The sequence below is a fragment of the Rhinolophus sinicus genome, linkage group LG04, assembly GCF_036562045.2.
Source record: "Rhinolophus sinicus isolate RSC01 linkage group LG04, ASM3656204v1, whole genome shotgun sequence".
Classification (NCBI taxonomy): Eukaryota; Metazoa; Chordata; class Mammalia; order Chiroptera; family Rhinolophidae; genus Rhinolophus; species Rhinolophus sinicus.
In genome coordinates this window covers 134739735-134758251 of record NC_133754.1, presented here as the reverse complement: position 1 = coordinate 134758251, position 18517 = coordinate 134739735, and the positions used below count along the sequence as shown (strand labels likewise).

At 34.3% G+C, this 18517-nt stretch overlaps 1 protein-coding gene across 45 annotated transcripts in view; it reads right to left on the bottom strand.

Moving 5' to 3' along the window:
• PTPRD (protein tyrosine phosphatase receptor type D) overlaps positions 1-18517 on the bottom strand; it is a 2063955-nt gene that overhangs the window by 161356 nt on the left and 1884082 nt on the right. For 22 of the 45 annotated variants that reach the window (XM_074330405.1, XM_074330404.1, XM_074330420.1 and 19 more), the window contains 6 exons: positions 15840-15973; positions 12969-13113; positions 9429-9734; positions 8350-8543; positions 6151-6177; positions 2293-2410 (listed from right to left, as the gene is read on the bottom strand). In XM_074330405.1, coding sequence (XP_074186506.1) covers positions 2293-2410; positions 6151-6177; positions 8350-8543; positions 9429-9734; positions 12969-13113; positions 15840-15973 — 924 coding nt within the window. The remainder of the gene's footprint in view (positions 1-2292; positions 2411-6150; positions 6178-8349; positions 8544-9428; positions 9735-12968; positions 13114-15839; positions 15974-18517) is intronic. The other 23 variants (XM_074330433.1, XM_074330441.1, XM_074330434.1 and 20 more) reach the window with 4 other exon arrangements.

Below are 18517 nucleotides of genomic sequence, written 5' to 3'. Positions count from 1 at the left end.
AAATTTCAAACCAATGAATTTGCTAGTTGCTTTAAACCTAAAGACTTCAGGCAGTAGACCAATTATTATGATACAGAACCATGGGAGTATTAACAAAGAACTTACAAAATGTCATCATAATTGATACATAAAAGTGAACATTTTATTCAAAAGTATCCCTCAGGTTACATAAATCCTACATGGATTGCTTAAATTATGGTCAGTACTCTTTGTTTGAAAGAGATGATTGTTCACAGATTTTAGAAACAATCTATTATACATAAAAATATCCTATAATCAAGAGTTTTACTAATAAAATGAAATTTCATAAGAATCCCTAATTTTTCCATTGGAGCTGTAACTAAATACCCTTATAACTGTGGTTTATTAGGAGCTCACATCTGTGAGATAAATGCAATAATTCTTCATAGTCACATAATATAAGGACTTTTAAAAATAATGGTATACCAAACAAAATAAATTAATGTACTCAATGATTAACTTGGGATAAACCATGACTGGGAAATGCTTTTTGGCTAGTAGGTTGTAGTAACAAAAACTAGAGTTTTTTTTCTTAAAGGGATTGTAAATCTGGATTCTCCCACCTTGAACCCAAGCTCAGTAGGGATGTCTGAGAAAATAAATGTGCAGATACGTAAATTATAAGACTTTCTTCCTCAATACCCAAGTCTCCACTGGTTAAGAAAGATCTGAAATTGTGAATGAAAATTGCAAAATAATTCTACATACAACAAGATCTACAATTCTAAATAATTTTCTGTATGGTGACTAAAAAGTGATGAGCTAGTCTTTAAAAGAGACAATAATATTGATTTCTCTAGAATCCACATCCTTTGGCTATAAATCCTCTACATTTTTCTCCTCATTATAGGAACCTCATCTTATGAAGAATAGGAGTCCGATGCTTCAAAGACATTTCAGGCTTATTAAGACACAGTTATAAATATTTCCCTGAAATGTATTTTCTTTATTTTGGGATTAAATTTCAGGGATTTACCCTGGGTTGTCTATATTCCAATAGAGGCTGGTTCCACAGCAAGATGGTGGGCATGCCCCCATTGAACACGTATCTCCATTCCTCATGCATAGCACTAAATTAGCTTGATACAATACTATTCTAAAAATAAATAGATAAATAAATAAATAAATAAATAAATGAATAAGTAAATAAGTAAATAAATAAATAAGAGGAGAAAAAAAGCCCAGAAGGCCTTGTCTTGAAGGAATTTTGCCATCTGTAGCCCTGCTGCTTAAGGCAGTTCCAGGTGGCAGGATGTGAGTGAGGCAAATTGTATGACATTTAGACAAATTTGGCAGTGAGCATGGCACCCAGGAGGGTACTCAACATCACAGCTGTTCTTTGCTTTATGCCTTTACATAGAGGTGTGTTTCCAAAAAGTTGTGTGAGAAGTGATTCAGGAGGAGTAAATCAAATCACAGTTTAAATGTTCCATGGGAGATTTCTATGTAAAGGGACTAGAGGAGAATCCTATTGTAATTATCTCTTAGTTTATTGGTTTTACAATGCTAGGTCCTCCTTCACGCTGGCTTTTCCTACTGTGGCCAACCAAAGTGACTCTGAAGAGCATTGAGAAGTTTTGTTCTTCAGAAAGGAGCAATCTGCTATTACCTAACCGTTTTGCTTTTCTTCATTCTCTTTCCTGTTCCCCATCTTTTGTGCAATTTTTCCTCTTTAGACTCCCCACAGCAAGAGATAAGGAGGAGAAAATGACAAATAATAAACAAACAAACAAACAAACAAGCAAACAAAGTCATCACTTAGTTCAAGATGGCAGCTCTTCGAACAGAGTTTGCCGTTGGAAGAGTCTGAAGCTGTTGAGTGACTGATCTGCCCTCTGGGCCCTCACGGGACTTGCTTCTTGGAACATAACCCCTAGTGGCTGCCCTATCCTTAATGACTACACACCTTTATTTTTTAGCTTATCACTTTCTGACATTTTATTATATACTCATGTGATCACTTGTTAATTATCTAGTCCTGGTCAGAAAATAAATTTCAGAAGGGTAGAGTCTTACTGTTTTGTTGATTGGTGTATTCCAGTAATGGAAATAGTGCCTGACACGTAGCAGGTGCTTGAAAAAAGTATTTGTTAAGTGACTGACTGAATAATCCGGGCAAAATACATTCCTGATTTTTTTCATCTGAAACATTATAGATAGATAGATAGATAGATAGATAGATAGATAGATAGATAGATAGATAGATTCGACCAAAACTATTACTATTGCCTGAAACATGTTCAAGGAACTTCTAAGCACAGATATGGTTACCTGCCCCTGTGGTGGACACCAGCTTGGGCTTGCTGCGAGCACCGTCTCCTTTGGTGGTGTAGGCTGTGACGGTGAGGGAGTAGGAAGTTTCAGGCTGTAGCCCAGAAATGATCATGTCCTGAAATGACACAATAGAATGACACCAATTCAAAACATGCTATGATTGTCCTTGGGAAAATCAAAGCACCCATCTTCATTCTGCACATGCTTGAACATTCCCTTCAGCCATGCCAAGCACTGGAGGCTTCAAGCCTGGAGGTCATGCTATGGACGATCTGTTTTCATGCTGACACTGACGTGAGCTCTTCAGCCATCCTAAGAGGCAGCTCTAAGAAAAAGTAGTGAAAAGCACAAAACCTGGAGTGAGACCTCTTGAATCCTTGAATTTAAACCTGCCTCCCCTTATGTATTAGCTTGGTGATCCAGGCTATATTTGTTCACCCTTTGTGCCTCAGTTTCCCATGTGAAATTTGGAATAATAAGACCCCATTGGGCTACTGGAGGATTAAATGGGTTGTATCACATAAACACTCAGAACCGTCCTGGCTCGTAGTGAGCAATCCATAAACTAGGTGTTATTTATGCCAGCAGCTCTCCATGTGCATCCACTGTAGCCTGGCCCACAGACTGGTGATGGGGCTGATGCCAGTGCAGTCTGTTTTATCACCATGTCAATATTTTGCCAAATGGCTGATCTTTTGGAGCCATATATTCTGAAAGCCAGAGAAGTTTCTTAGGGTTCAAATACCATATTATTGGTTAATTGTGTAGGCTATAAACTCCAATCAATATACACTAAGGGGAATTTTCTGTTCATCTGGATAATTTTCTGTTGATCTAAAACCAAAGAACAAGACTTATTCTACTACATCACGGGTTCAGTTAATTCTATCTAGTAAATGTCACATATCACACACTATTTATCAAAACTCTTAGTGTGGTCTTAGTAAGGGCCTAAATCTGTGACAGTTACTAAGACGAGATGATCATAATAGAACTAATCTTTTAAATTGGAGATGATGTGATTCTTTAGATACAGTACTGGCTATTAATTTGCCCTGGTAGTTTCTTTAGAGCTACACACACAGAGAGCAATAAATGACCCTCTCAGATTTTTGGCACAGCTATGGGTTCAAATTACGTGTGGATAAATTTAAGAAAATATTCAATGCCATTGTTTTCCACATCTGAAGACAATGCAAGTAAGAGTTTAGTGAATGGGATGGATTGTGTGGAGGACAGTAGGAGTTTTCTGTGCAAGGCTGTAATGGGCACCAGAGAACTCAGCTGTTGAATCTGATCCCAAATAGGACAGTTTTTACGTGTTTTTCTCAAAACAGTAGGAATATTATCAGTGTGGAAATTCAAGAATCTCGGATACCATCTCGAAGAGCCATTGGGAATATTATTCTGCCAGATGAATGGACTAAATTTGGGAAAGAGATTTTACTTTCAGGACCTTGGAATGGTTTCACTAACATTACAGAGAACATAAAAACCAAATGAACCACCTGAGAGTAGTATTTTAAATTTTGGTATACCCTCGCTCTTCCAAAAATTATGATGGATAAATGCCAAAATTATTGTTTCCAAGGTCCCCCTCATGTGCCACTGATTGCTGCTGGAATCAAGCAAGGCTAGGAGAAAAAAGAAGGAAGGCGTGGTTTTTTCACCAAATCCTGTGGTAAGAAATATATGTATTCGGAGCCTGGTATAGGTTTGTCATTTATAAAATTGGGGTTAACCACGTGTTTCCTTCCTCTAGCACAGATTATGACAGGATAACAGAAGTAATGCAATTTGAAATTGGACAAGTCTTTTGTGTGGCATAATCTCAGCTGGATACACCTCTGTCTTCCTGGATCATATCATCTCGTGGGTTATATTTTCTTTCTTTACGCTGTGAGTGTACTTCCTTGGTGGTTTCTGTATCCTCTGTGGGGTAGTGTGGCAGATACCATGGCCACAGAGTCTCATTCTCCTTATCTTCCCCTACCCCATCTCCACTCTACTTCGTGCCACTGCCTGTTACAAGTTGGCATTAGTGGATGTTCTGTCACAGTCACTGGTCTACTCCTAAAAACTAAACAGAACAAAGCAAAACAAAAACAAACAAAAAACTGCATGCAATTACAAACCTTAAATCATTTTTTCTTCCTATATCCTAAATTCATCTCTAGCCCTGACTTCTCACCAGGTCTCCAGTGGCATATACATTGTAAATATCTACTGGACATTTTCCCTTGACTGTCATGTGTTACCTCAAGTCGACTTAACTAAAGGTTAAACGTCATTCCCAGGAATAGACTCCCATCTTTACTTCCATGTTTTCATGAATGGTAGAGTATCTTCAAAACTTATGATTCTTTGATCTCTTTTTTTCCTCAAATTCTTATGAAGTCAGCAAGTATTCTTTTGTCAATTCTTCCTTTAAAATATTGACCATAGCTATCCCTTTTTCATCTCTAATGCCTCAACTTGAATTTTTATCTCTTCATGACTATCTTATTAAAAGAGCTCTTTTTATTTGTTTCCCTGTTGCTCTCTTTTTTCTTTCTAATCTATCCACTAAGTCATTGATTTTTAAGCTGCAGGTACTGGCCCACGTAGTAGGTCATGAAATCAATGTAGTCACTCATGACCAGCATTGGGAAAAAAAAAAAGAAATAGAACATATTTGAATGCAAAATATTAAAGTTTACATGTATTTAAAGGTAAGGTATTATTTTGTAAAATATTTTAAACATATGCATGCATTGGTCATGACATATAAGGCATTTCTTACAATAAGTCATGATCAAAGAAGCTAATAAAACACTGTTATACTGTTGATTTTCAATATTATATTAAAATTTATCTCTTAGCTATATTTAGCATTGACTTATCAACATGAACCCTTTATTCCTGTCAAATTGGCAAGCTATCCACTGACTATATCACACTTGACTGCTTCAATGGCTGCTTCTGCTGTGCTCACCTTTAAAAAATATGTTCCCACCTCCAACTCCCCAACACGAACACACACTTTGAGCTCTTCAATCCCTACTCATCCTTTAAATTCTTAACAAGTTTTCAGGACCTCTTTTACAAGCCTGGTCTCGTGTTTCTAAACTCATAGCTCTTACAGACATTGTCACTCATCTAATTAATTACACATTGCTTGAAGTGACCATTTATGTTGAATTTTAGGGAACTTTTTTGAACTTCACATCCTTCCTAGACACTGTAAACACGTACAAAGCAGGTGTCACATCTTGCATCCCCCACAGTACCTTATATATGATAAGCTCTCAATAAAGAACATAATCCATTCACTCAAGTCTTTTTTTTTAAACTCCTCCTTCAGGGAGATATTTTCTGATGCTTGACATGACTCATTCAATTTTACTCAAATTTGTACAGGTACAACAATTTGTATGAGATTCTAGATAGAGGTCATTAGTGCCAGATCAACATCATGTTATCTACTGAATATGTAACCTTGGAGTAAGATTTATGAACAGCCTACAACAAAAAGCCTGACATCTCTGGTACAGACCAGAATGTAAGTGATGCCTCCACTTAAAGCATGCCTCCTCTGACTGTCCCAAGACAGAGTTAGTAGCAGCCACTGAAACAACATGAGCTCATGATATTTCTTATGCAATCGGTAGCACCATGCCAATTTCACAAAACAAAACAAACAAAAAAACAAAAAATTAAAAGTGTACCACATAGCGAAGATAATTTAAAAAATAATTTGTTAGTTCATGCATCCAAACAAAGTGTGATGACATATCATAAATAAGTGAAAAGAGTAGCAGAAAAAAAAACAAGCATTTATAATCTGTTTTGACAAAGCAGTCATAAATTACTCACATGTTCAGTAGTATCATCAAATTCCCACTGATTGAGATTAAGGAAGTTGGGGAGAGGGGAAACAAAATAAAAAGAAATGAAGAGAAATTTGTAGCCTGATAAAGGCAATGGTGCCCTCCTTAGATTAAGAAAAAAAAAAATAATAATAATAGAAAAAAAATAAGCAATTCAAGCAATGTGTACAACAAAATTACAAAGACTATAAGTGTGTTATGCTGCCACCTTCATTTCCAATTGAAAGGTCAAAGGTAAAAATGCTCTGTATTGTTATCACTAAAACCAGCTATTTTTTTTAAATGTGTGGTTCATTAGAATGAATCAGTAAGGCATAGCAAAAACTAATGCAAACTATGTGACATTTATTTTGATTTCTTCCTTAGGTTACACAGTTAATTCAAGTCAGTATGAAAATTAACATCTTTCATTGATACTGAAATCCTATAGCCCCAGTGAAGTCGTAAGACTTAATGAAATTTCAATGGATAGTCGAAGAGAATATAGATGGGGGGGAAAAAAGAAAGAAAAAAAGAGAAAAACACAAGGAAAATAAGCAAATTAATGAAGAAAAGCCAAAATAGAAGAGAGGGGGGGAAAAAAGTTTGAGTGGCATTTAAGGCATTTTGTATTATACAATTCCACTAACTACCACATTCCCAGTGACAACACCAACAGAACTACAGTTCTATAATGTAAGGTTATCTAGAAATAAAAGAGAAACATCAAAGCATAACAGTCGTATCAATTCCTTCTTCATAACTGCAGACTTACAAAATAAAACATAAGCATTGATGGTTTTATTAATTTTATACTATGAAAACTTTCTATTTTATAGGCAGTACAAAATAAATACTTGAAAAAATCAGTCTGTGGCCATTTTCTAGAGTCTAAGGGACACTATGAATCTCCAACTAAATCTACAGACGCGGTCTTCAAACTAACAGTACAATTGGATTCAAGTTCTATAAATTAGCCTCTAATCCAGAGACCTTTAGTTAGAAAGTTTCAAAACTGAAGCAAATGTAAGCATCTTCGTGAGTTCATTATATTAAGTCTTTGGGTAAATATTTTCCTTAAAGCCACAGGGATTTTATTGCCCTCTTATTTCCACAGAGACAAAGATGCACAATTTGGCAACCTGGAAAAACAGTTCTGAATTTGGTTCATAATCTTCCTCATTTTCATACAAAAGAAGGAATTTTCCATTGAAATAACTTTTAAATTTTCACAAATATCACCCATCACCATGACCAGGAAGGAATTTGCTGGATTAAACAAAGCACTTCCTTATTCATAATATCCCAGCACTACTGGACCTTGCAAGCATAGGTAAGCCTGCATAGGTCCATGGGTCAAGTGTAATTCCCAGCACGTCAGTTATTAATTGCAATCTTCCTCTCCTGTTTAGAAAAATATGTACAGATGGATTTATTATGGTACTATCTTTGAATCACTTCTAATTTATGGGGAAAAAAATAATGGCCTGTTTGAAACAACTGATTACCAAACCGAGTTGTGACTGCGTGATTAGAAACCACTGGCTTAGGATCAATAGAATTTCTTACATACTCAAATATTCTTAATAGTTTTCATAACTGGGCTCAATATAGGGGAACCCATACATTTCCTAGGAAACTCTAATTTTTATGATCTTTATCTTCATTTTCTGGGAAATGAAGTGATTCTTTTCATCAAATATATAATTTAATAAAGAAATACTAAATAAAATACTATCTGGATAGCTTTCTTTGACTAAGGATGTCTATTCTTCAACAGAAGAAGTTGTATGTTTAAAAATTAGGTCAACTTAATTTCAACCAGTATTAGCACAGCTGAAAGTAGACACTATAGCAAAATTGCTTCTTAGAATTCTTCCCTTTAGTTTGATTAAATCATTATTATTATTTTTAAAATCAGAAAGGCAAACTCAGATATAGCTATAGAAAACTGAATATCTTTATTTTAAGAAAACCGTTACATGTTATTAATCGGATGTGTCATTTCACTACAATTCATTTCCTCACTTAAGGTTAACTCTAATTGAGAAGGTAAATCCATATCATGTATTTTAAAAACAAGAATTTTTGTACAGGATTTTTTAAATTAAAAATAAATAAATAAATAAAATGGGGCCCATCTGAAGGCACAGACTGAAAAAAAAGCATCACATAAAAACATAGGTATGTAATTCCAGAGGCTTACCTGTGCATCAGCCAGCATGACATCTTTCAGCATGGGCTGGCCCTTGGGCTCACCGTTTTCCATCCTCACATAATGCACCTGGTATCCTCTTATCTGGCCATGCTGTTTATTGGGCACAGGTGAGCGCCATGAGACTTTAACAGATGTTGAGTTGACAGCCTCTACCTCGACTTTGCGAGGAGGACCACTAGGAACTGGAACAACATCATTGGATAAAAGAAAATTATAGGCACTTGTCCCACCCAGTCAGAGCATTTTCTTTACTTAGGTTTAAAAAAAAAAAAGAAAAAAAGAAAAAAAATGGGCAGACCCACTATGTTTCCTTTGTGGAATACAAACATTTTCAACCAATGAAAATGCTCAACCAATCTGCTCTACCTTTTAAGAAAAGATCAAAAAACATGACCGATGCCAAAAAAAAGTATGGAAGAAAAAAACAGTATCAGAGAAATAGAAAAACATGTAAAAAATGTACAAAAGCCAAGGAAGATGCTTTGAGGTTCAAAGCATTAAAGCACAAAGAGATATAGCATTGAAATAATAACAAAAACTGGTTGTTGATTGTTGTGTGTTTTTGAAAGGTTGCTTTTTAGCAGGAAAAAAAAAAGATTCTTGATTACATAGATTTTCTTCTTTTTTTCTCATATCAAAGGTATTCCATACAACAAATGCCAAAAATTAAATGTCGAGCATCAGTGCCTCTGAAATATGCAAGACAAAAAGGCAACAAGATAACAAGGCAGTTTTAAAAAGTTAACTTTAAAATGTAAAAGAAGTGACTTCAAAAAAACCAGGAAAAATGCAGAAGACTTTAGATGGAGGTACAGAGGAAGAGCCTGGATTGCAAGGTCATAGGAGCAAACTGTTCTTTTAAAGGGAAGCAAATTACTTTGAGATTTGAGGTTTCAAGGAAAAAAAAAAAAAGGCCCAGACTGTAGCAAAGATAGGTCAAAAACTACTGATCTTATAGCGATGCTGGGTAAAACAGATGAGAAAAATGGATACTGTTAGCCTATCAAAAGACATCAGACCAAGATTGTGTCAGAAGGAAGCAAACTGACGTAGCAGAGGCAACATACCATCTTCATCGGTTCGAGTCAACACGGATAAGCTCTCGGGGCCAGGGCCGACATCTGTGTGGGCTGTCACTGTGATCCTGTACTCAGTCCATTTTTCCAGTTGTTCCAAAAGGTATTTGGTAGTGTCCGAAGGAATTCCCAAAATCTCGTGCGGTTTGTCATCTTCTCCATCCACTGCGGCATACTTGATGGAGTATTCAGTAATAATGCCATTCTGTTTTTCCACGGGTGGAGGTTGCCAACTTACCAAAATACTAGTGGAACTTGGGCTGGTGCAACTAATGTCTTGAGGAGGAGCTGACGGCTCTTATTTTGGTAGTGAGTTAAAGGAGGGTTTGAGTGAAAGGACAGGAGTGGTTGGAAAAAAAGAAATGATAAAACAAAAGAAAAGGCAAAAATAAATAAACGAACATTGAGGACAACAGAATGAAAATAAGGCTTTGAAACTTAAAATACGTTTTTAAAGATAAATTATATACCTTGGCTTAGTAATATGAATAAACCAAAAAATGAATAAATGACCAAAAATAAATGTTAAATAATGGATGGGGGAAATATGTGAAAATGAAAGCTTGAGATAACAGAGCCTCCAATAAAATCACCTACCTGCAATTTAAATGCTTCTTCTAAACCAATCCCTCCGTATTCCCCAAGCCCTAATATACAGACTATCCAACTTCAAAAAAGCTGCAAATAGTGCAAGATTTAATACATAAGCATCTTGATGATGCTTCATAAACGCTGTTTCCAGCTTTCACTTCTACGTTCTAGAATGAGGGCGATTTATATAAAGTATTCATTTGTGAAAGTGTTCTTAAGTGTGAAAAAACTGAAATAACTATTAAATGCCCTTTCACCAAATCCATTTTTTAAAGGAAAGAAATAAAAACCCAACAAACATAAAAGTGTTCCCTCTATCTGCAAAACTGAGTGTGCTTGACCAGTTTTAATGAAAAATATTAACCTAACATTGATCGTAGACCATAACCAGTGAGCATGCAAAATCGATAAAGGATGAAAATGCATAGTCCAAGATTTACCTACCCGAGAGTAATGTCAGGCTTGTTGATTCTGACTGTAACTTGTACTTACCCTACATCGGCTTTCAGCTTTTAAAAAAAATTATAACTCTTCTTGAGACACCATTGCTAGTGAAGAATTAGATTCCACCAGCAAATTTTGGTAAAATCAATAATAATCATCTATCCCTTACAAAATGTCAATAACATAGCCATTAAAAAGAATTGTTAAAAAAAACAAACACCTGAGAACCATCTGGAAAATATATGACTTATTTTTCATTTTATACATAATTCCTTTCATTTTCAACATAATTACTCATATAAAGTAGGGTTTAAAAATAGTTAAAAGGTAAACTTCCTTATTGCCCATTCTAAAATAAACTGGTCACCTTCTGAATAATTATTTTTCATCAAATTAACCAAACACATCATTACTTGAAAAAATTAAAAAGCAATAAAGAGCAATGCAGGTGCTATCATAAATAATTTTTAAAGTTAATAATATATGTTCCTAAAAAAAAAAAAAAAAGAAAAACAAACAAACAAGTGGAATAAGACACATAAATACATATATATTTTTAAGGCAATATATATGGTCTAATGAGTAAATAATTTCTAATGTTTTATATTTGAATATATATAATTTGAGTATTTCCTTAGACTTTGTGGGTCTTAAGATTATGTAGTGTCAGGTATATTAGATTGTATAGAGGATTATCAGTCATTCTTAAGTTACATGTCTTGTGTTCTTCATTACATTCAATCAAAATGAAAAGCTCCCTGTACTGACAAAAAGAAAATTCTCATAAGATAGCCTTGTAAATTTGGAATAAGGTTTGTAAAATCACTAGAGTACCATTTTTATTGATTCTGACTATAGGTTCTTCTATTTCAAATAATAAAGCTATTTTAAATGCATCATCATTATTCATAATAAATTGACGTATTCACGTAACAGCAAGGGTTCATTTGTAATTCTCTTTAAAAAGCTGATTTGGTTTCCACTACATTGCTACTTTCAAACCTTCTATTTTGTGAGTATATTCAACACCATTGGAAACTTTTACTTTAATAAATAAAGAGAAGAGAAGCTTTTGGTGTGGCTACAAAAAATCCATTCTGTCTCCATGTAAGTACATATATACACATGCATGCAAAAAAGCCAAGTTTGTAAACCATGCAAAATATAATATCGAAGCATGTCACATTTCTTTTAATTAAATAAATATGTCTGATTTTAAGGATTATCTTCTATAATATTACTTATTAGCCTGCCTGGAATTCGAAACAGACATATAAAATTACATAAATTTACATGCTTCAGATTTGAAAAGAAAGAAAATTTTATAGGAATAAACTATAATCACCAATGGATTAAGCAACAGGATCTGGATATTTTTCATGTCAATAATCATGTTTTAAGAAAAATGAAGAATATAAATTTTATTATCAAAAGCCTGAAAGATGAAAACTTTCTATAGAAGAATAAAATGATGGAAGACTTGCTCTTGCTTATATGAAAGAAAATTCATCCTTTAAACATATATGTTTTATGTTTGCTGATAGGTCTAAAAATTAGGTCAATAAAGAACCCTCTTTACAAAATTCAATGCATTTGTATTATACATATCTATTTCATGTCACTTTTAAAATATAAAAAAAATCTAAGGGAATGACCCTACAAAACTATTCAATTCAAGGTAAATGGTTGTTTAATAAACTAATTGTAAAAAGTTATTAATAAAGAGCAAACAATATTGTAAGCCACCAAACTTTCCATCAAAAAGAATCTCCCATATAATACTTTATGAAAAACAATCTTAAAAAACTTCCCTGGACCCAATGAACCCCCACTGAGATAAACACAACTACTCTTTAGGGTAACAGTTCTAAAAAGAAATTGAACCTGAGGAAACAAAAAAAAATTTAGGATTGTAAATTTGTGATTGTTCCATTGTTCCTAAGTCTGTCTAAATACAGATTTGCTGTGAATGTATAAAATTTTCACATGTACTACTTGCAGAGTTGATAACAAACTCATCACAAGAGCTGAGCTTTTCTCTGAGTAGGAACAAATACGTGAAATAGAGTTGTTTGTTAGCAAAGCTAAAATCTATGTGCTTAAAAAAGATACAAGTTTTGTCTTTCGCTTTAGTTTGCTAAGCCCTCCTCTGATTCTTTTGCAGTGTTCTCAACCTGACTTTTGCTTTACAATCTTGTAATTTATTAAATGGGATTTGATCTAACTCCCCTTTCACCTATTTTTTTTAATGAAAGTCTCTTAACTTCTCTGAAAGTCTTTCAATTTAGGAAGTAGGAGAAAGGGACCTGCTATTTGTACCAAGTTTGAAACCAACACAGGTCACAGTTGTGCTCGAATCCCCAAAGTTGGACGCTTGCTAGCATAGAGACTACTATTAAGCATATTAATTAGCAGGTCTGTTTGTTGGTGGGGATAAAAGCAGCAACACCTCCTAGTGAAAAAGTGGGCAGAAAGTAAGCAAAGAGAGACACCTACTTGACTGCATGGTTCTAGCTGATATTTCAGCTGTAGAAGCACCCAAGCCTTGAGGAGAGCGTGCAGCTAGACGGAAGTAGTATAAGCTGTTTGGTTTCAGCCCTTGCAGTCTGTAAGATGTCCCTGGCTCAATGGTAATTCGTTGCTGTACATAAGTAACAAAAGAACTTGGTCATTTTCATTAAGATTTGGGCAAACACACACACACACACACACACACACACACACACACACACACATCACAATGCCTAGAACATCAGATTTTTGTCATAAAGGTTAGAATGTCACCAAAATATCACACACACAACCAACAGAGAGTATCAAGGACTCTACCAGGGGAATTACATAATGAAAATATCAGCATTTAAAAGACAAGTTTCTACAACAAATAAGGCAACTGGAATAAGGGTAACTAGGGATCTTTCTAATGATGACACAACTATCCGAATACATCAGATAAAAGAAGCGAGCCTGAGGGTTCACCACCCATGTATGTGTTCTATCTTTGAGGCAGATGTGTTGCTGTGACATAGCCCACAATAGAAACGGCCACCTGCCCCTGATAGTGGAGTATGGCCAACATGTGCAATTTCACTTCAAGAGATGTCTAGCTCATCTCCTGTGACCTTTGGCAATCTAAATAGGGGCAAAGAAAATATGGCCAAAAGTAATAACAGAAACTAGTATACAGTTTACACGAGATTGCTATAAAAAAGAACTCAAATTGCCAAGGTCTGATGGAATACAAATCAGATGTTAGTTACTGAAGAAAGCTGGATAATTTATATAAAACCATATCATTACTCTAGGTTGATTTAAAATAGTTCTAAAACTTCCTTTCTTTGTGAATGTAGAGCTTACATTTAGGAAAAAGAAATCACAAATTTTTCTATAACTTCTAACATCATAGAGGACTTTTAAAATAAGGTTCTCTTTAATCAAATGTTACAATTAAATGTCATGCTTGAAATTTGCCTTTGTGTTTTAGCAAAAATATTGCTGTCTATGGGTAATTAATCTCAGATTGAGCATTATCCTGGAGTAAACCTTAAAACACATGCTAATATGTAATCTAGTCATGGCATAAATAATTTTAAGGCTTTTTATCAAATAGTGTTTGCTGTTCACACAGACAGAAATCAGTCAAGGGAAATTCAAATATAAAACCTGGGAAAACATCCCTAGAGTGTTCTGGATTGCAAATACAAAAGCTTTTAAATTTATATATTTACCAAATAACAAGAAAAAAGAGTCCCTAAATGAACAATTGTAAAGCAGAGTAGGTGTGCTAACATTAAGTGTCCACAGTATTATCAAAAAAACTGTCACTCTCTTTACTGTTTTTATTTTTTTCTTGGTTGGGTAGTAGTAAGGATTTAAAAAAAAAATTTAATGCTGATTTATGGCTTATTAAAATCACCAATAGTTGTAACATGAGAATTTAAAGTTATATCAGTATTTTAATTATATACCATTTTTTAAATTAAAGTTTATTGGGGTGACAATGGTTAGTAAAGTTACATAGGTTTCTGTAATACATCATCTATATATCATATTGTGTGTTCACCATATATAACTTTTAAAGTGATTAATTTATATTGGCTTCATTAGCTAAATCTAAAAGTATTATATTTAGAACCTGGTGTTTGGAGATTCTGTTCAATTCAAACAGATGTCATAAAACAGACATTTACAGTAACATTAATTTATTATATCACTCAAAATAATGTTCCACAAGTTAATTGATAATAATTCATTTAGTATGTTAATATTTTAAAAAGGTATGGCTTGTTAGCTCTTAGGGACTGTTTAGCTTTGTGAAAATCTTTTAAAGATAAAGAATGCTAAGAGGTGAAATAAAATGGCTTGCGTGGATTGACTTTTCACATACCGCTTTACTAACTCTTTGTCCAGATGTTCTCTATTGGAATTTACAGTAACAAACAAAACATATTCATAGCTATAAAATAATATATTCCCTTTCTGAAAATGTTAGATGGATCTTAATACTGAATTTCTATAATCTATTGAAAGTTCATCCAAGAGGCAGTGTACCCTATGAGTTAAGAAAAGAAACTCTGGAGACTAACTGCCTACATTCAAATTCTAGCTTTGCCATTTAACAGTGTGACATTTGGGGTAAATTATTTAACTTTTCTGTGTGTCTCCATTTTGTTAAAAGTGAAACAGAGTAATAATAGAGGCTGACTCATAGCACTGTTGTACTGATTGAGTTAATATATGTGAAACCCTTAGAACACTGCCTGTTAATGTATGTATCTGTTATTTTGATTTTTTGTTTCCTTTTTCAGTGACTATAAATAATTTCCAACTTTCTACAAACTACTGTTTATTTTCATAACATACTCAAACTTTATGTACACTCACATTCATATCAAATAATTTTTGGCATACAAATAAACTTTTGCGATGGGGTAGGCATCTTTCTCTAAAACCAGTTTGGACAAATTCATCTACCGAAAGCCTAGATCTTCTTTAGTCATGTTTACAGTGACTTAAGTACTTTAATGAAGGAGAGAAAAATAGAAGTCTTCAAGTTTTATGGGGTATATTCTTTTATAATCTGATACTTCCATTAGTAACTTGGAAACCTGAATAGACAATAGTTCCAATGGGGATAATAGTTGTTTGGGGTTTTTTGTTTTGTTTTGTTTTGTTTGCCCTCCCCCAAGCAAGTCTCCAAATACCCTTTCAGTTTTAATGGTCAAGTTTCCCTTTTGATGGCTATATCCTTTCTATCAAGGTCCTCTACAGATATCTGACCTTTTAACAGAAGTTGGGCAAGTACACAAAAGTAGAGTTGTGCCTCAGGGTAGTAAATTATTACAAAGGTGAGAAGCACAGACCTACCTCCTCTCCATGTTCCCCGTCTTTGTAGACCAGTTCATAGTTTGCGATGGTGTCTGACCGTGGAGGTGTCCAAGAAAGCAAAATACTTGTTTCAGACTCAGGTTCTGCTTTGAAGTTTAGTGGCTGCCCTGGTACTAAAAACAAGGAGGCAAAAGATTGAGCTTAGCATCACCATAAATATTCATAAGTTCTTTCATTAGTGCATCTGGTTAAATCTTTCAAAACATGTCCACATGTATCAGCTTAATGGAGAGCTAGGTTCCTCACACTGTCCAAGTAAACTTGTGTACATAAAACCCATTTTCCTCCTTCAAGGAACAAGAATATTCTGAACATTGTTCTTGTCCTTGAGTGGTACAGAATATCTATATGAGATACAGAACTAGCAAATATAGAATATATCAGTCTCTGAATTCAATCTTAAGAATAATAAACTTTACTTCATAATTTGTGGTAAGTGATCAATGAGATGATTTATGTAATGCACTTGCCATAAATATTGCCTAAATCATAACAACTGATAAATACATCAAAGCTATTGCTATTTTACAACTGAGAGGGAACTTATTCCCAAGACTGCATTTAACTTTCAAAATTATATCCAATTAGGTTTATAAAATTCTACCTTCACTGCATTAACAAAACCTATAGGCAACTAGAATCACTTAGTATTTTTTCTTATCAACCCACATTTTTAAAAAGAGGTAAAAAACAAGGAGATAATAAGATATCACTTACAAATAATTACTTTTAATCCTTAAAGGACTTAATAATTAGACTTAATATAAACTTAATATTGCCCCTAGTGAAGGGAACTAACATACTACACAAATTAAAAAGTTCACAGAATATACTTATCAGATATATAGTAATTTAACAGAAGTCTCCCATAATTCTCATATGAATCATGTTATCCACGCAATAGAGAATTTGGAAGAGTTATATGTCAGCTATGAGGCCTCTAGAATAACAAATGGGACATCTATCCAGTTGAAAACACCTTTCTCAAATGTTGTGTTAGAATAAGTTTACTAGCCCCAACCTCATAGCTAACACCTACCCCCCACCCCCCCATCAGGTCCTCTACCCATTATACACAAGGCAAATGGACTTTAGGGCATCACTAGCACAGCCATCCTTATGTTGTTCTTGACCAGTGTCTGCTCAGATTGGTTGGTGGCCATGCTTTGCTGGCTGATAAATAGTTTGATCATTACCCCTGATATTGTGGCATGTTTCAAAGTGCCATAGCGGAACATATATCCATATCCCCCAAAGTTCACATGAGGATTCCATGTATATTTAATAAAAACCAAGAACAATGACATGTACTTCACATCAGAGGGGAAAATAACATCTAAAGCATTTTTGGCAAATGAGCATAAACATTCAAAAACATATAAAAATAATGTAATTTGTAGGTGATGTATGACATAAATTTCTTAAGTAATACTTGAATCATCATTTTTGTAAGAAAGAAGGTGTTTGGAAAAACAAAATGTATCACTCTCTTTTCCTTTTGTAACCATCTCTCTGTAGTATGATTTAAAAACTGTCTTTTATTTAAAAAGAGATTAAAGTCTAGAGGTATCTATCAGAATGGTTTCTAGGGTCCATAATTATCATTTTATTCCACTGTCTGCTTTGTTAACCTATGAGTCTGTGTGTGCGCGCGCACACACCTTCATATTTGGAATGATGCTTAAGGCCACCAATAATCAGTGGTTCATATTTCTAATTGCATTCATCATCTTTTCTCCCTTTTTGTATCACAGGCCTTGAGCTACTCATTAATTTGATGCCTCCAGGAATGTACTTTCTGAACAGCGTATTTTTTTACCTGCCCAGTGGGTGACCTAACACAATCATTCAGACTGAGAGGTGGAGACAAAAGAAGATAAAACATCAAGAGCAAGAGGAGAAACAGAGGAAAATAGAAAGTAGTCAAATAGCAAAGCAAATAGCAAATACGTTACTTCTAAAAGCAAAATATCAAAAGCACTGGCAGGAGCAACAATGCAAGCCAAGAACGATCAGATGGGGAAATTATGACTGGATTTCAATATTCAAATTATGAGAGGTTTTCTCAGCCCAGAACTTCACACGCATACACACATACATGTGTATACTCATTTCTTTTTCTCTAGTTTTATTCCCTTTTTTCTTCCCTACAATTTCCACAAGTCTGGGATAGAAGAAAGCCTTGTGATAACTCCTGACTTAAATCAAACCGCAATGTAGCACTGTCAAGAATTAAAAACAGTATTGAAGGGCTTCTCTCAGGATAATAATTGCTTGTTATGTCCTTCCTCCCTACCTAATGCTAATAATAAATTAAGTGACACTGATTGAAAACACCTTGGAAATCTAATTAAGTTTTTCTTACTTAAACTGTTTACTTTCTTGCTTTTAATTTGTCTTGAACAAATTCCCAGTAGGTCTCAATGTTTCATCCTTGTTTAGTGACAAAAACTTCATCTGATGCTCTAATTCTGTTTGGTTCTATTAAGAGCCTTCTCCTTCTAAATAATGAATCAGACAGGCACATCAACGTGTTAGAGGGTGTACTGTCTGTCCATTTTATTCTTGGATAAAGTAGGTAATAGCCAGACCACTTACCGGTAAATCTCTTCAACTAATATTTAAGGGGCCCTCTTCCTCTGTTTCCACACACCTTT